Source organism: Nuphar pumila, chromosome 7 (assembly GCF_984573655.1).
Source record: "Nuphar pumila chromosome 7, dmNupPumi1.hap1.1, whole genome shotgun sequence".
In the NCBI taxonomy this organism is placed as follows: domain Eukaryota; kingdom Viridiplantae; phylum Streptophyta; class Magnoliopsida; order Nymphaeales; family Nymphaeaceae; genus Nuphar; species Nuphar pumila.
Window position 1 is genome coordinate 25,666,774 of NC_143255.1, and position 20,072 is coordinate 25,686,845.

Below are 20,072 nucleotides of genomic sequence, written 5' to 3' on the forward strand. Positions count from 1 at the left end.
AGGCGTGTTAAAATTTCAAGAAACGTTTTTTTATGAGTGATTTTGGTGATGTATTTTTCAATCTCTGCCAACAAATTTCCAGAGCAGAAGTTTATCATCCATGGCTGAATGCAAATTTATTTGCAAGTATCAATGATGATTTCTCATCTCAGTGTATTCAGGAGGCATTGTTTGTTGATAAGGATGATATCAACCCAGGTCAAGTAGGCCTATCTTCGTCTGGCGTTCAAGAAGATAAAGCTTCACGTGTTAGAAGGTGCAGCCCCGCAACCTTCTCATATTGGTAAATTCAATGAGTATATCTATGTAAAAAGAGTAAAAGGTTTTCCTCTTGTTCAGAATGTAGAACAAGATAATCATGTGACTGAAAGCAACGTGAGAAGGTCAGCCAGAATCAGACATCCTATTGAGAGGTGGGTTAGCTATGAAAGTTTTTCTATGAATTTTCTGCTATTTTTATCTCAGATTGAGAAGCATGATGAACTCGTGGCATTTTATCAAGTTGTACAATCACATAAATGGATTGAAGCCATGAATGAAGAAATGGAAGCCCTACGTGAATGCCAAACATGAAAAATTGTTCCCAGACTCACTGATAAAAATGTTGTTGGTTCGAAATGGGTTGACAAAATCAAGTACAAACCTGATGGCACCATAGAGCGATATAAGGTCAGACTTGTTGCAAAGGAGTTCACTCAGGAATATGGTCAGGATTATGATGAAACCTCCAGTCCTTATGTTAAGATGAGGACAATAAGAATTATATGGACATTGAATCAATTGGATGTCAAGAATGCATTCCTTCATAGAGATTTGAAGGAAGAAGTCTACATGGAGCAGCCTAAGAAAAGCTATCTACGGTTTGAAACAGGCTTCACGCTCCTGGTTTGAAAGTTTCTCCTTGAAAATACAAAAGCACGGGTTTTCCCAATCTCCCTTGGATCATTCACTATTCATTTTCAAAGGTGAAGGTACAATCACCTTGTTGTTGATATATGCCAATGATATCATTGTTACAGGAAACTCAAAGAATCACATTGAAGAAATAAGGAGACTCTTGAGTCAGAGGTTTAAGATAAAAGATCTTGGGAATTTGCGATATTTCCTTGGAGTTGAAGTGGACAGAAAGGATGATTACTTGACCCTAACGCAGCACAAGTATACATTAGATTTGTTGAGAAAGTCTGGCATGAAAGATTGCAAGCCTTTACCTACTCCAAGTGTTTTACACCAAAAACTTAGTTCACAGGATGGAGAGTTCTATATGGATCCTACAAGATATCGAAGTATAGTCGGCATACTTCAATATCTTACTTTTACTCGTCCTGACATCGTTTATTCAGTCAACCAAGTGTCGTAGTTCATGCATGAACCACGAATAGGGCACATGGATGCAATCAAGAGAATATTGAGGTATTTGAAGGGTACAGTTGGAGATGGGCTTCTCTACAAGAACTTAAAAAATAGAAGTATGCATGACATTACTGTTTACAGTGATGCGGATTGGGGAGCAGACCCTAATGAAAAAAGATCTCTTTCGGGATATTGCATTTTTCTTGGGGAAAATTTGGTGTCTTGGAGTAACAGAAAGCAATGGCTAGATCAAGTACCGAGGATGAATATCGATCGATGGCTGCGGCAACTGCTGAAGTTACTTAGACAAGGCACTCGTTGAATGAGTTGGGAGAACCGATCTCAAAATCTACCTTACTATGTGACAATCAGAGTGCCATCAAAATATCGTTTAATCGTATTTATCACAGTAGGACAAAACATATCGAGATAGATCAACACTTTATCCAGCAAAAGGTTGAAGACAAAGAGATTGAGCCTCGCTTTATTTCTATAGAAAATCAAGTGGCAGATTTATTTACAAAAGAATTGACGAAGAACAGATTTTGGTTTTTAAAGGACAAGTTGTCCATGGTACAAAACCATGCACAACTTGAAAGAGGCTATTAAAGTAAGTGTGGGTTGGATTAGTTTGGATATGATCCAGATCCAAACTGCATATTAACTGTGTATTATATGCACATGTTTATTGGGGCATACTTGTAATATTGATTATGTTGTAGGTTTATCACGTCCATTAAAATTATTGTATCATCTATATAAAGGAAAGAGAAATAGGTCATGATTCTTAATGAAAAAAGTCGTGACTGGTTCAACCCCAAATTCTGTGTTCTCTTCTTCTCCTCTGCTGATTTGTTTTGGTGATATCTCAAAATCTGACAGAACTCTCTACACTTTATAGGTCACAACTTGTGGCTTTTGCATTAAGAAGTGAAAGATTTAGCCGGAATGCAGTAATAATAGATGCATTGAATGCTACAATGGCAGTCCTTAATTGGTGGCGTTTTTATAGTAGTGATACACCCAAGTTGAGAGCATTAGCCATTAAGGTTTTATCTCAATCTATTAGTACATCTTCTGCAGAAAGAGTGTGGAGCACCTATAGCTACATTCATAATGTTAAAAGAAATAGGCTTAATGAAGATCATGTTGATACCTTGATGTATATTCATTCGAATCTTCGATTGATTGACAGGTATAACTAAAGTGTTTTGTACTTTTGTTTTGATACATTGTAAAATATTTATCTATCATTGATTATTTGTTAGCATTCATATTTTGTATTCTTGTTATAAAAAGGTACAATAATCGCTATAAATGACCTAGTCGAAAATGGGATATCAATCTGGAACTTCCTATTGTACAAGAAAATACGTTGAGATTAGAAGACATGTGTTGAAGATATTTGGACAAGCACTACTTCAAAATCCAAAACCAAAGATGCACAGCCAAGAGCTTCATTGTCTCCGATAATCATCCATACAAATGAGATTGAAGAGGACGCAAATCAATCCAACAGAGCTAGTAGAACTAGTGCAGATATACAAGAGCGACCATCAGTTCCCCAAAGACGAATTGATCATTTCTTTAGCAGAAGACCTAGGCAAGGTATGCGTTATGCATCTTGTGTTTTTTATTTTTACTTTCTTCTATATATGAATTTTTTATATTTTAGATTAAGATTTTTAAACATTTTAATTTTTTAACATATTCATTATAGAAAATGAAGAAAGGAACAGAAGGCATGGTTGTGGAGGGCAAGGAGGACGTGATGATACAGGAAGTTCTTCTCGATCTATTGTTGACCTGAAGGGGAAGAGAAAGATGACAGATTATTGATTGATGAAAATGAAATGAACTCTAGAATTCTTAATTTTTTTTTTGATGATGTAGTTGGAGTAGTCCAACTTAGAAACTTTTATGTTGCTTTAGCCCCTTGGCGATGACTTTTTTTTGTCATGGTCTTATAATATTTTGTTGGTTTGATTTCGGTGACATGTACTTTTGTTTTGAAGCTTGCATGATAAAGTGAAGTAGTGGATTATGTTAATTTTAAAGTTTAAATATTAGAACTTTATAGTTTATACTTTAATTAAACTTTGAAATGCTTGAAATTAAATTATGATTTTACTTTTTTAGTGCTTAAATGTGTAATTTATTTTGTGCACTTAAAATTTAACCATATCTCCATGTAATCTTTGAGTTATTGATTTTTCATTTTCTATGTTGCAGAGATCACAACATCAAATAACAAGTCATTTGATTCTTTTGTTGAAAAAGGTGCGCTTCTTAATCAAATTTATTAGTTTTCTTAATGCATTGTTTATTAAATGTTTGTATGCATTTGTTAAATGGTTACAACAGGAATGCGAATTATGATTTTTTCTTGATGTATTATTTATTAAATATTTGAAAGTTTCGACATGATGCATTTGTTAAATAGTTGCAATCGGAATATGAAATTATGAATTATGGATCTTTTTGATGTATTATTTATTAAATGCTTGCAACATGATGCATTTTTTAAATGGTTTCAACATGAATATGAAATTATGAATTTTGAATTTTACTTCATTTATTATTTATTAAATGCTTGCAACAAATGTATTTGTTAAATGGTTGCACCTTGCATATATGATTCAATTTTTAGATACTCATGTTTTATTTTGTCAATGATAACATAAATCTTATTTTTTGATAAATTAAAAACATATAATTACATTTTCGCTTCTCTTTCGATTCCTATTTGATTCCCACTCGAATCCTAGGTCGCTTCTGGTTCGCTTTATAGGTTGCTTTCGAGACAATTCCTGGTTCACTTCTAAGTCGTCCCGCGATCCCCTCTTCCTAAAATTTTAGAAGTGCCTCACTTTCCGCTTACGCTTCCCAAATCGTTTCCAGCTCCCGCTTCCTCGACTGGCAACTCTGAGCCCAACAGTGTGACTCGCACAATAGTTAGTTATACAAAACAGATGCAAGATCAATTACTTTTCACCTACTTCACCTTTCCTGTGTGAATCGTAAGGAGAAGTATTTCAGATATTTGAATATGCCAATTGTTTTCACCCACTTGCTCTTCACCAACATCATCCTCAAGTGTTTTTATTGGGGTTATCAAAATTCAAATTGGTAAAGTAGCAAATACCACCCCAAAAACTAATGAACTCCATCTTGTTCATAAACTTCTAGTCACATTCAAATAACCCTTGTTGATACAAGAGTTTTGGAAACAAGCATTTTAATTGTTATCTTGCCCAATAGGTAAAGTAACATCCCTCCCCTAATGAATCTTGATGGCTTCCTCTAAAATCCATGTTATTTATCCCTCACTGAATATTCTCTTCCACTGCTTTCATTGCAACATCACCTAGTGTAATATCGTGTATTTTTATACTTAGTTAAATTTTGATATTTCTGAAATTTGTCTAAGTGTTGAGAACAAAATCGACAAACTTTCGATATTAGGATGTGGTAATTAAGTTTGGGCGTGGCCCAGGTCTCATTGACGACACCGAAACGAGCCAATTAAAAGGTGATAAAAAGTTTTATTTTCAGCCTTTAAAATCAAGCAAAATTTGAGCAAAAATCGAGTTAAATTCATGCAAATTTCAAAGGCGAAATTCAAATTATATATCGATAGACGCACCTTAAAATTCTAAGTTCATGGGTATATTACTTTTCCGAATTCGGGCTATGGTTGGCCCAAAAATCGCATTTTTTCAAAAAAGGCCCGACTCGATGAGACTGGATCCGGATTGGATCGAACTAGATCCGATCCATCTGATCTAATTTAATATGGATCTGGACTCAGTCCAAGACCCATATTAATTAGGATCCAATCTAACTCAAAATCCATATGGATTTTGTATATGGATTTGAATCTTGGATCTAGATCCAGATTCAACAAAAATACAACTTTAAATTCAATATATAGGTTTAAATTAAAGGATTTTAAAGTTAAAAAAGGCTCCCTGAGGGATAAGACACCCTTCGAAAGTTTTTGGATATTTAATTATTAATAAATAAAGAAATAATAATTAAATTAATAATATTTAATATTTAATTCCGAATGTCAAAAGTTGTTAAATGGTAGGGACTTTAGAAGAGTCCATAATAGTCATGAGAAAGGCATAAGAATAATGAACCTCTAATAGAGTTGGAAAAAAAAGAAAAGTAGAAAAGTGAACAAAGAGAGTTTTAAAAAAAATAGAAAGAAAAGTTGGAGATGAACTACCGTATAGGAAGTTCAATCTCCAGCCCTCTTTAGAAAGTGCTGGAAAAGGGGAGGGGGGGGGGTCACCCCTTAGATGCCTTTATAAATACTCAAAAAAAAAAGGGAAAGTGAAAGAAAGAAAAGAGAGAGAAGGAGAAGAAAAAGGAGGAGACCCATCTCCCTTTCCGATCATCCGACGCGTCCTCCATTCTTTTCAAACTTCAAAATAGGTACGGGTTCGTTCTCTTGATTCGAATAGGGAAAAAGAGCCTAAATATGATTTAGGTGATATTTTTTTAAATTAAAGGATTTGAAAGTTAAAAAAGGCTCCCTGAGGGATAAGACACCCTTCGAAAGTTTTTGGATATTTAATTATTAATAAATAGGTATATAGGTTTTTGCCAGATTTGACCCAATATATATATATATATATATAGGTAGGTAGGTGAGGCCTTTGGGTCAGTCCAGACGACTACAGAGCGGCTGGACAGATGGCTTAAAAAAAATCTGGCAGGCCCAGCCGACCCACGGTAGGCTGGCAGTTGTACTCATTTTTTTGGGGGCCTCAGCTGACTGGTACGGCGTATATATTTTGCTGAATGCATGGATTTGGGGCCATTGTACTTTACTCAGCTCTGTTCCATTACCTTTTTTGGATTGTCATACTCTTGGATATATTGTGCCTTCCATACATCCAGTGTTTTCAGTTTAAGAAGAGTTTACACAACCAATAAATTGATTAAAACAAATTTTAGTAAATGTACTGAATTATATATGTATATCGAGGTAAGTGGGGAGTGTATTTGAGTCCAGCCAATCTGCAGATTAGGCTGGACAGTTTTGAAAGATTTGTGTAAGGGTCCCAGCCGACTGGTTCGGCTGGGCAGGCAGAACAGTGCATTGTTCCGTCCCAGCCGACTGATTTGGCTGGGGCCAAGCCCCTGTCAAGAAAAAAAAACTGTCTTCAAAACAGTCTGCCTTCCCATGCACATAGCTGTAAGTTTTTTTTTTTTTACTCCAATGGCCTGCTTAATGTACATATACATATGTATGTATATGCAGCCACGGGCTGGGGGTCAGACTTGACCCCAAGCCATGTCTGCCTTAGGGTTTTAAATTCAAACTATAGTTCTAAGAAGATATCACATGATCTAATTGGTTAAGAAATGCTAATAAAGCATTGATTCTTGTACAAAATTAATGTATTGCATGAAGTTTCCTATGTGTATATTAGAGTCGGTGAGTTCATGTACTTGAGTTTCAAGTCATACCAATTGTCTTCTGCTGGGAAACTGTTAGCCAACATCGTTTGACGCTGCCATAAAAGCTGGCATCGAGACTACAACAACAATAACAACAATAACAACAACAACTACGCCTTCATCCCAAAACAATTGGGGTCGGCGATATGAACCAAAAAAGAAAATCATTCTGGGTCTTCCACATGAATCCTTCTCCTCCAATCATTTCTATCCAATGCCATGTCCTCGGTGAGGTTCAAATCATTCATATATTTTCCTATCATCTCCATCCAAGTCTTCCTAGGCCTACCCCGACATCTTTGAAATTTTAAATTTCTATCTATGTTAGCATTATGTCAGAAAATTTTCTGTACGCTGTCATGATTGGGCTGAATATCTAGTTGTTCTAATTACTGCCATTTGACCTGTTATAATGTTGTTACATGTGGTACATTTACGTGTTACGTGGGCTGCTGTGAGGCAGACCAGTGCCGCACATTTTTTGTGCAGCATTGTTTGCTGTCAACACTATTTGGCTGTATGCTTATGCATGAGAAACATGTTGTCAAAAGTATAATAATATTGGCTTGCGTGTGAGCAGCTTAGCTTTGACTCGGTAATTAGGTTTTGTAACCCAAGTATGCCCGAATTGGTAAAGATGTTTATTGGTTATGCATGATCATGAAATTGAATATCATGTTGGCATTGTTAAAATGTCTCTCTCTTTATGTAAATATTTACATATATATAAAGAGAGATACATATACATATATACATCATGTATATATGTATATGTATCTAGCTTTATATATATATGTAAATATATTTGTTTCCTTTTTCTTGTAAAACCCGCAAGGGTATTTTAGTCATTTCTCTTTTGCGCATATTCATAATTATGAATATGCTGTAATTCTTTTTGTATTTTTTACTTTTCTTCTTTTTCTTTTTTCTTTTTTCTTTTCATTTTTGTCTTTTTTGTTTGTTGACTCAAAGTCAACTTGGAGGGCTCAACACTAGCTATTGAGCCTCTCCAACGGTTAGAATTCTAACAGTTGAAGGGGCTCCAACAGCTAGTGGAGCCCCTCCAAGGCTCCTTTTCCTATTATAAATAGGGGAGTTCCCCCTTTGTAAAATACACTTGTTGGAGCTTTTGTTCTCCATTCTTCTCAATAAAATCCTTTATATTTTGTATGCCTTTGTGCATTTGAGTTTCTTTATTGTACCTTTGTGTACATTTGTTCTAAGTGTTCTTGTGCATTTGTGCACATTGATGGTGTTGTGCTTATCGCACACTTTATCTCATTTTTGAAATATTTTCACATGGTATCAAAGCTAGGCTTAAAAGAAAAGAAGATCGTGCCCTTTTCTATCTTCGTTGGAGTACCTCGTAAAGCGTGCCATTAAGTTGTGGTGGTTGGAGTGAAGACTCGGATCTTCATTTTATATTTTAGAAGCTTCCTACATCAAGAAGGGACTCATTTCGCATTGTGGTACGCATTTATTTCTCTTTGTATCCTCTCTAATGGGCGAAAAGGATTCTCACTTCTCTCTTGGCTTCAAATTGAATGGAACGAATTATCATGTATGGGCCGGGAACATGGAGGCCCATATAAAAGGAAAGGGACTTTGGGGATATGTTCAAGGAACTATTCCCGAACCCGAACCAAAAATTACTACCCTTGAGAGAGGGGAGATCAAGGTTCTTGAAGGAGAAGAAAGAGAAAAGGCTTTTGAAGATTACAATAAGAAGCATGGAGAGTGGGAAATGAAAAATTACAAAATACTCTCATGGTTCTTCTCTTCGGTTGAGACCAAAATTAATGCCAACATCCTAAAGTTCAAAAAGGCATATCAAGTATGGGAATATCTTGAAAAAATGTATACTTCAAGAGATTTGTCCCATAAATACTATCTCCAAAAGAAGGCTTTAACCCTTCAACAAGGAGAAATGTCCGTTAGAGAGTATTTCGCCGAGTTATCCACTATTTGGGATGAGCTTGCCCTCCAAGAACCTAAATGGAGTGGTGAGGCTATTGAATTGAGGGCCAAACAATTAGAAGAGGATCATTTCTTTAACTTTTTAAATGGGCTTAGACCCGAGTTTGAACAAACTAGATCCTCTCTCTTATCTTCTTTCTCTTCCCCTCCTTTGGAAGATGTGCTTACCAAATTAAGTGGAGAAAAAACTAGATTGGGAATGAATAAAACCAATTTAAGTGTGTTGGTCGTTCCCTCTAAAGATGAGGATGAGGGTGCTTATGTCGTCTCAAGACCGGGGAACAATGTTAAAACCTATAAACCCCCTCATTTTAACAAAAATCAAGGAGGAAGAGAAAATGGTGGGCATTATGGAAGAAGAGATTATAGTAAGATCATATGTCATTTTTGCAAAGAATCGGGCCACATTAAACCGGTATGCCCTAAATGGAAGAAGATGGTGGCTATGTCTACTACTTTTCAATCAACCAAGGAGGAAGGTCCTTCTACTTCCAATCATGCTACTTTGTCTCTCAATCAAATCATGGAAGCTCTTCAACCACTCCTCAAGGGATCCATTTCCGGAGCCGCCATGACCACCTTCTCTCCCCCCGGTAAGACTCTTTGGCTCTTAGACTCGGGTGCATCCTTTCATATGACTCCAAATGTTTTTTCACTTTCTAAATACTCAAAAAATTTGTCACCCTCTTTTGTCTCCACCGCGGATGGGGCTTCTCTTGAAATAAAAGGAATTGGTGATTTTGAAAGACAAGGTTTTTCTATTCCAAAAGTTAGATTTATACCAAAACTAAATTTAAATTTGTTTTCCGTCTCTCAACTATCGGATCATGGGTGTGATATCAAATTCTCATCAAATAAATGTTGGATACATGATCGTCGGTCCGGGAAGTTGATTGGGGAAGGCTCTAGGAAGGGAGATCTTTATCTCATGGAATTTCTTCAAATTTCAAAAACCTCTTTTTGTAATGTTGCCCAACATAAAGATATAAATGTTTGGCATAAACGCCTTGGGCATCCAAATATTGTCAAGCTTTCGTATTTACATTTTGCTAAAACCTTATGTAAAGACAATTTCAATTGTAATGATTGTATTCTTGGTAAAATGAGAAGCTTATCTTTTGGACAAAGAACTATGTTTTCAACTAAGCCTTTCAAAATTGTGCATTCGGATGTTTGGGGACCGACACCCGTTGTGTCTAAGGGAGGTTTTTCGTATTATGTTATTTATGTGGATGATTTCTCAAGGTATAGTTGGATATACTTCCTCAAACATAAACATGAGGTTTTCTCTACTTTTAAGGTTTTTCACATGTTAATACAAAATCAATTCAATAGTAAATTACAAATTCTTAGAACCGATTCCGGGGGAGAATATCTCTCAAATGATTTCAAAAGTTATATTGAAAATAATGGGATTGTTCATCAAAGGTCTTGTCCCAAAACTCCTCAACAAAATGGGTTGGCCTAACGAAAACATAGACACATAATTGAAACTACAAGAACTTTGCTAATTTCTCAAAAAATTCCAAAAAGATTTTGGGCCGAAGCGGCTCTTGCATCGGTTTATCTCATCAACCGACTTTCATCCAAAAACTTGAATCAAATATCTCCATATGAAATCTTGTATAAAAAAGAACCCGATTACAATAGGTTAAGAATTTTTTGTTGTAAATGTTTTGTTCTCACCGATAAGAATGATAAATTATCTCCCAAAGCTATTCCTTGTGCGTTTTTGGGATATTCGGAAACCCAAAAAGGTTTTAGGTGTTATGATATTAAAAATGATAAACTATATGTTTCAAGAAATGTAACCTTTTTAGAAAACATAAGTGGTTTTGAAGAACACAAAACTCATGAAGATAATGCCGATTATTCTTTTTTGTTTGAACTATTATCTAGAAATGAAGATTTTTTTAGCGATGATGAATTAAATGAGAATGAGGATATAAGTGAAAGTATTCCTCAAACCATTCATGATGAAGAAAAAATGATAAATGAACCAATTACCTATACTCATAGAGATAAAAGCACTTTTAGAAGTGCAATAGAGAAATATAGTGACTTTAGTGAATCTTCCAACAACTCTCGAAGAACTGAAAGATCTAGGAAAAATCCTTCTAGATTTATATCCTATGAGTCTTTTTCTCCAAAGCATAGGGCATGTCTTAGTGCCATTCACTCATATCAAGAACCTAGAAATTTTAAAGAAGCTAAGGAAATGATAGAATGGAGGGATGCCATGGACAACGAACTTAGAGCCCTCAATAAAGCCAAAACGTGGGTTTTTCAATATCTTCCAGAAGGAAAGAAAACAATAGGATGTAGATGGGTGTTTAAAGTCAAAACCAAGAGTGATGGCACTCTCGAAAGATATAAAGCCCGTCTTGTCGCAAAAGGGTATAGTCAAGAATACGGCATCGATTACGAAGAAACCTTTGCTCCTGTTGCACGAATGGTTACTGTAAGGTGTTTGATCACCATTGCATCTATTAAAAAATAAAATATTTATCAAATGGATGTTAAAAATGCATTTCTAAATGGGGACCTTAATGAAGAAGTCTACATGGATGCTCCTCCTGGTATGAACGTACCAAAGGGGAAAGTCCGTTTGCAAAAAGCGCTTTATGGTTTAAAACAAGCCCCTAATGCTTGGTATGATCGATTTAATAATGTGATGGTTCAAAATGGTTTTTCCTCATGCTACACTGACACTGCTCTGTTCGTCAAAAAGTCTGATGCAGGAATTATGATTTTACTGTTATATGTTGATAACAGGTAGTGACATAAAGGGCATCAGAAACATTAAAACCACTTTAAAAGAAAGGTTTGAAATGTCAGACCTGGGGTATCTGACTTACTTTCTTGGTATCGAGGTAGCCTACTCTCATAGAGGCTACTTTTTGTCTCAAACTAAACTTGCATGTGAGATTCTTGACAGATCAGGTATTACTGATGATAAAATCTGTGAGACCCCTGAAATTGTGGGATCAAAAATGAAGATCGATGATGGGAAACCTTTGGAGGATCCTACCCCCTACCGGCAACTTGTGGGATCTCTAATGTATCTTAGCATCACAAGGCCGGACATCTCTCATGCCGTGCATACCGCAAGCCAATTTCAGCATGCTCCTACATTCGTTCATATGAGTGTCGTTCTCCGAGTTATCAGATACTTAAAGGGAACTTTAAACAAGGGAGTTTTCATTTCCTCATCTTCTGAGTTGAATTTAATTGCATATACTGACTCTGATTGGGGAGGTGATCCAAATAATCGTCACTCCACTACAGGCTTTTGCATTTTTTTAGGTGAATCCCTGATCTCATGGAGATGTAAGAAACAACAGAAGGTGTCTCTATCATCCACTGAAGCAGAATATCGAGCCATGGCGTCTACAACTATGGAGATTGTCTGGATTCATCAGTTGCTGCAAGACATGGGGATTCCAATTCAAGAACCCACAAAGTTGTGCTGTGATAATAAGAGTGCAATCTATATTGCTAAGAATCACACGTTTCATGAGCGGACAAAGCATATTGAGATGGACTGCCATTATGTCCGAGAGGCATATCTACAAAAAGTCATTGATCTTCCTTATGTAACTTCAGAATATCAGTTGGCAGATTTCTTCACCAAGGCGCTTTGCTCTCCAAGATTCAACTTTCTCCTTAGCAAACTCTCGGTCATTGTGCCCTAAGTTTGAGGGAGGGTGTTAAAATGTATCTCTCTTTATGTAAATATTTACATATATATATATAAAGAGAGATACATATACATATATACATCATGTATATATGTATATATATCTAGCTTTATATATATATGTAAATATATTTGTTTCCTTTTTCTTGTAAAACCCGCAAGGGTATTTTAGTCATTTCTCTTTTGCGCATATTCATAATTATGAATATGCTGTAATTCTTTTTGTATTTTTTACTTTTCTTCTTTTTCTTTTTTCTTTCCATTTTTGTCTTTTTTGTTTGTTGACTCAAAGTCAACTTGGAGGGCTCAACACTAGCTGTTGAGCCTCTCCAACGGTTAGAATTCTAACCGTTGGAGGGGCTCCAACAGCTAGTGGAGCCCCTCCAAGGCTCCTTTTCCTATTATAAATAGGGGAGTTCCCCCTTTGTAAAATACACTTCTTGGAGCTTTTGTTCTCCATTCTTCTCAATAAAATCCTTTATATTTTGTATGCCTTTGTGCATTTGAGTTTCTTTATTGTACCTTTGTGTACATTTGTTCTAAGTGTTCTTGTGCATTTATGCACATTGGTGGTGTTGTGCTTATCGCACACTTTATCTCATTTTTGAGATATTTTCACAGGCATATATGTGCATATCATGAACGCATGAATTCTGAAGTTTACTTGAATGTTGCATAGACTTAGTCACGTGCATACTTGAATGACATGCATAAGATAAAACACGATGCGTTCATATGCATATGAAATTTATTCATGTACGCCCTTAATTTGTGTGTATGAATGTGCATGTGAGAGCATGTTGAATGATTACATAAGTGGCATGCTCATTGTGGTTTTTACATAAAATGCATCTGTGGTCTAATGTGAACCACTGTAGGCCATGTGGGCCACGAGCAGGTGTTGCTCTAAGTTTTATTTTATGCATTGCAAAATCTATTTGAAACTGTTGATTTCTAAAATAATTGCACTGTTAAATTTTGTAACGGGCAAAGGTCTCGTATTGTGTTTTGCATGTTGATTTGCAAAACGAAACTCCTATAAAGAACCTATCTTTTGATAAAAAGATAAAAGAGATAAAACAGTATAATTAATATTTCTTCCTGGATGTCCCTTCCACAGTGTGGGAATCCTAGATTTGCGGTTTTGGAAAACCGTAAGGATACTAAAACTCCGTGTGGAATCGTGCCCCTAAACTCAACTAGGTGGTTCACGTCCCGACTATGGTTTTAGGTAGTTTCCGTCACTTTGCCTGGGGGTGGTGTGTAAACACAACTGTTGTTATTGGTATACCAAGAAAGTGGCATCAGTGAATATTGATTTTCTTGGTATCCCGACATTAGATATTGATTTCTAATGTTCCGATGAATGGTGTTGATTCCTAATATCGATCGAATGTCAAGTGTGAAACCCACTAATAAAATACAAATTATATGTTAAGCTACAACTGAGAACCTAACTTGAACTCGAGAATTGTTATGCCCGTTTTGAGTATCCGCGGGTTTTAATGAAAAGTGGAACTAAAATTGTGTGCATTTAATAGGGACATGCATACAAAAGAAAACTCTGATAAAAGATAATAAGTCACTCATGCATCTGCATTGATATCATGCATATTCCTGTTCTACATTAAATCATGCATATTTACCTGTTCTCTTAATTATGATGTAATGTTATTGCATGATAAGTGTTGCTAATGCAAGAATGGTTATTTTAATCTTGGAATTATTGTTGTTGTATTTTCTGTAAAACATTGCATAAATTTGATTTATGTTCTTCTTGCTTATTTGTTTCATTAGAGAAATTTGTACGCAGGATCTATGATTCTGACACCGTATATTTTATATTTTTCGCAGCCTTTGATGCCCAATGATGAGACGGACTGTTAGTGAGAGCAATGAGGACCACATGACTACTTGACATTCTACTTTGGGACAGAGTGGCTCTATATTTTGTCTTACTTGTTTTGTTGTCCTTAAACTTTATTTATTGATGAATAAAGTTATTTTGGTTTGGATAATGATGGTGTAAGATCCCTTGCGGTTGTGGATGTGTTATGACTGCTCCAGGGTCTCTGGATTTGTTTATGCAATTGTTTAAAAAAAAATCACTTTTCCATAGATATAAGTTGGGGTCGTTACACCTAGAAATTTGAACATTTTCCAGATAGGCCAAGTAAACAATTTGTTTCTAAAAGAATGGTTCCAAAAGGATGATTACCTAAAACTTTATATATATATATATATATATATATATATCCAATCATCAAACATTATGGCATACCATGGTTGATGCACCTCATCCTAACCTAAAACTGAAATTCTTTTCACTACTTTCTTAATCTCTTCATAGCACAATAACTTGTACCCTTCATATCTAAACCAAATTGCCTATAGTAGGTTCAAATTCAACCATAAAAACTAACAAAGCAAGTGATACTGTAACTTCTACTTAATAAAACCAACTAATCATTTTATATGCTTTTTCCTTTTATTCTTATTGTAGCAAACATAGGTTATACGTTTGACTACCTACAGCCGCTTAACAATGTCTTGTTATTTCAAGTGTTGATGGAACAAGTACATCAATTAGCCCTACACTTGCAGATTTCTTAAAGCATTCTTCACTTAACACCCGCTAGTTCGTTATATTAAAAAAAGTTTTTTTTCTTGTTTATTGTATTTCCATTCTCAATTTTCAGCTGTTATTGGATTAGCAGAATTATTCATTTTCCATTGGGAAACAAGATTAACATTAAAAAACAAAAATAATATTCTGAACTTTAATAAATGATGCAAGTTTAAGAGGGAAAAAAATTGTTATCTACAGGTACATGAAGTAAATGATCTTCCTCATGCCCCATAATGACCTATGGAAGCTCTAACAGATGATAAGAATCATAAGATAACTAGCCACCTTTCTCACCCTTCTTGTTTAAGATTTCACCTTTCTCTGTTAATCTGACTATATATAGCACCAATTATAAGCTATTTCTTTTCTCATTTGTGGTGGCAATTGTGATCCTTGAGATTCAATCAATCATAAGGAACCTGAAGTCTCTCTAATTTGCTAGTATAATGTGTCAATCACTGTGAAATGAGATTTATACCATTTTCTTTTTATAAGTTGCAACTTACAACATGTCTCAGATAAATATTTATTTTTGTTAAGACACAAGAACACTCGCCTGCTCGCATGGATATACATACATACATACATACATATATATATATATATATATATATATATAATATATATATATATGCACGTGGTGCACATGTATGTATGTATGTACTTACCTATATGTATGTGTGCATATGCATGCACATGTGTAGTTTATGTTCAATAAATCTTTAAAAAAAATGCAAAAAGGGGTCGAATAGTATAGCTGGATGGTTACATCCAACTATCAAAGCTGAAGGGTCTTGGGTTCAAATCCCACAATGGTTACCCCTCAGCTTGACTATCCCCCAGAAAAAAGCAAAAACACACATTTAGAACACAAAAGTATATTTATAAAAAAATACTTCTCATAAAATCAAACATAGATCCAATTTTACTGGATCTTGGGTTTGAATCATTGAGTCTTGAATTTGAATTCCATAGTTCCTATACCCTAACTTGGTTTTCAACCAAAATTCTCATATATTTTTTCATTTGACCTCATTTTATAAAGTGAAACCCAAAACTAAACCAATATTATTTACTAACTTTTTTATAACTCATTTTCTTATGCCGTTATTCTCATCCATGTTTTCAAACATATAACCTTTTCAATCATGTATTCATCCTTTAATGAATTTTTGCCATTTCACTTATTTCTAACTATGCTTGTTACTATCAAAAGAAAAGAGAGATTTCACTTACTCATGTTTCTAGCATGCAAAGCCATCATTCACCACTTGGGCTGATTCAAATTATTAATGATTAACAGACATAATCTAATGCATACTTAAAATGTATTAGGTTGGTTCGGCCTCGAAATGAGAAACTACTTGGAATGCTCAACCCTCAATGACCGCAATTCAATGTCAGATTTGTCTTTAGAACTGAAGAGACATGGATTAAGTCAGCATGCCCTTTGTGTTGGTATAAATCAGTGTTTAGTGAATGTTTTTAACTAGTTCTAAGAGTTCCATGAATCAGCCCTGCACCACAAACAGGTTATACCTAAGACCCATACCCTCTATCAAAAAAAGACACAAGTTAACATGGTACCGTTCAACCCCACCTATACAGTGTATAGGGAGCACCCACCTAATAAGCCTTCCCCCAACCATCGACTAACTAGAACCCAAACCCCAAAGGCAGAAGAGCTTACTTTGATGATACTGTATAAATAGAACAGAGAAGACATCTAAAATCATTCCAGTCTTACTCCATTTCATGTTGGTGAGTAAGAATTTTAGAAACCCCAAACTCCCAAAAAACACCATCTCACCAACTTTCTCACTTGGGTATCACAGACCTCGCCTCCAGTTTCTGTTGCCAAGGAAAGTTGGAATTTTCAAACAAGTTTAATCGTTTGAATTGGTGGTATCATTTAAAATATTTCAACTCAGGGTGCTGTGAGAATGCATATAGGACCCAAACACAGCAGAGTATAACAACCAAGGAATACCCACATCCCAATGAAACATTACTCAAGCTCCAACCAAAAAACAACAGACACCCACATCGCCATATTCACTAAAAACACGACCACCATCTTCAAATCGATGCAATCATCAACAAAATTGTTAAAAAAACGGTACTCTTATGACTTTAAGCACTTTAAAGCCCAATTCTAACTCCGAATGGCTCTAACCCATTTCGCTGAAACAATAAAGAGAAGAGAAAAAGATGGTGTGTAGAGTTCAGAGACGAGAAAAAGAGAAAGAGAGTGCATCGATGCCATAGTCACAAACGCACGCACAGTGAGAGAGAATGAGAGGGGCGTACCTTGTAGAGGTGGGGAGGAGACGGTTGGTGGGAGATAAAAAGAGCGTCTTTGGATGAGAGAGGAGGAGAGGGCGATGATGGAAGGTTGGAGAAGGAGATACGAGGCGAGCCATGCTCCCCAGAAGAGTGAGGTGTATCACCAAGTAGAGCATCACTTACCATATCTTGCTAATATCTGTTCTGACTGCGTTATCATTTCATGAGCACGATTGCTTGATGACCGTAGATGAGCTTCGATGTAGACCGTCCGATTAACAGATCGAACGCCTTTGGTGCCCTTCATCCTTTTTGTCCCATGTTTCTGTGTGTGAGCGCAGGCGTTCGGTAATCAAGGGTGCAACGGACCAGATTCGAATCCAAATCCGAAATGTGAACAGTAAATCCTAATCAGATCTGGTGAGTATGGTTGGGTCCGGGTCTGAATCATATGTGGCAATACTGTATCCAGTAAAAAAAGGTAAAAAGATTAAGTACATGCAGAAAATGCAAATAAATTGGATTTTGATTTGAACTCAAATTAGATCTGACTTACAATATTGTTCCGAACCTGATCATAATTCAATTTAGCAAATCTGAATCTGATCCAATGCACATTCATATTCAGTCTTTATTTGTAAAACCCGAAATTTTTATTATAAAATAATTCAAATTATGCAAATTGGGCCTAGATCCATATTTCGGATCTAGGACCCATAAAGGGGGTAATTAGGATTAATCGATTTAAATCCCGATTTAATAATAATAATAACAATAAATAAATAAAATTTTAAGTTTTTAAAATTTATCCAAGGATCCACAGTTGGATCCATTTGGATCCAACATGTGGATCCATATTGGTTGGGGCCAGGTTACGGGTCTCGGGTTCGGACCCGAGCCGCGTCCCATGAAACAGCCCGTTTAAAGAAAAGGGTGACCCGATAAGGGTTGCCCGATAGGTTTGTAACAAAAAAAGAAAGCGGGCAGGAGGGGGGTTACGCAAGGCGTAACCAACCCCCCATCTCGGCATGGAGGGGGCCGATAAAAGGGGAGTGGAGAGAGGGTTTTGCCCTCTTCACTCGGGCTCTCTCTCTTCCCCCATCTCTCCCCGTCTCTCTCGCTCGATGCGCACACGCCGGAGGAAAGGAGGTCGCCGGAAAGCTGCGACAGCCAGCAGCCATCAAAGGCCACATCGAGTACTCCCTTCTTCACGGCAGTAGGGGGGAAACACCATTAGTTTGCATCTCTCCACGACGGCAGCCTCCAGCCACCGGAAAACCACCGTAAAAAGGTACGGGGCACCTATCGAATCTAGGTGAGGGATCGAACATGGGTTCGATCCCGTGTAGTCTTTTGAGGTGAGGGTCCCTGGGGACCTTTTGCATGGCTGATTGTTGTTTCCTTTGTTGCTTCGTGGATTAAATTTTGTTTTGGGGGTTTTCATCGACCCTAATCTGAAAACCCTAACCTATGATTTGGAGGTTTGGGGTTTCCATGGTGAAAGGGGGGTCGGCTAAGGTAGGGGATGGCCCGAGCCGTGTAGGTCCCGAGTATTTCTTTTTGGGATTACCTCAGATTTGGGGGTTTCGGATTTTCCCTTATGAAGGGGATGTACAATTTCGATTTTTCTTATATAAAGGGGGTTTTGTTGTTTATGCAACTCTTTAGATTTCTATTGGTAATAATGGCCCGTTCGATTTATAAATTTGTTATGAATGCTGTTTTTGTTAACTATAGATATGGTGGATGTATAGGGAGTCTGGCGGATTGAGTCGTTATAACTAAAGTATGTGCATTAATTCTCTTCCTTGACTCATTAGGTTGATTCTGTTTAGCAAACTCCAACGTGTTGAGACACGAGCTGCACAACCCATTTGTATGGGTTTTCATTTTGTGAATACCGAATAATGGATTTTCTCCTGTATTGATTTTCATAAATTCCACCTTGAACCCCTATTTACTGTGGATAGGTATGCAGGGCTCCTTATGCCTTCAGAGTACTTTATGCCAGAATGGTTATGGTGGGGGTTTCGGTAATGGTAATGCGAAATTATATGTGAAATCAGTCTGTGCAAGGAAACATATGTGCCATGTGTATTTTGCTTTTCATCTTGAATATCCAGTTTAGGGCCTGTTTATCTGTAGCATATTGGACTGGGCAATTCCTGCAGAACATAGGTGGTTTTGTGTAGTGTTTCCTTGAATACAATATGTGGTTCAATTCGTGTTTCCTGAAATGTGCTAACTAAAATTTTGTGGTAGAAGTTAGACGTACTGCCTCATAATATTCTGTATTAAAAACATGCATACTGTGTATCATAAAAGTATTTTGAGTTGTAAGTGTTGGTAAGGTTTGTTATAATGAGACGTTTAATTTGCAGAAATTGTATTAGGCATTGCATGCATTTAATGGGTGTCCTTTGAACAGACAACCTAGGCCTTCTTTTGAGATTTTTGAGACAGAGGTTGGAGACTTTATATAAATAATCTAGTAGTTACATGAAGAGAGTATGCAGTGGGTATCTGCCTACACACAGATGCATCATTAATTTAAGTCTTCATGAAGTCCTAAAATACATGGATTGGCTATGCATCATTAATTTAAGTCTTCATAAAGTCCTAAAATACATGGATTGGCTGGATATGGAGTGG

General features: G+C 36.3%; 1 protein-coding gene across 3 annotated transcripts in view; it reads right to left on the reverse strand.

Moving 5' to 3' along the window:
* Nucleotides 1–17,611, reverse strand: part of LOC149831590 (putative GTP-binding protein OBGC2) — a 53,233-nt gene extending 35,622 nt beyond the window's left edge. For 2 of the 3 annotated variants that reach the window (XM_090014003.1, XM_090014002.1), the window contains exon 1: nucleotides 17,445–17,611. In XM_090014003.1, coding sequence (XP_089870129.1) covers nucleotides 17,445–17,596 — 152 coding nt within the window. In that variant the 5' untranslated portion in view covers nucleotides 17,597–17,611. The remainder of the gene's footprint in view (nucleotides 1–17,444) is intronic. The other variant, XM_090014004.1, reaches the window with a different exon arrangement.
* Nucleotides 17,612–20,072: the final 2,461 nt, after the last annotated feature.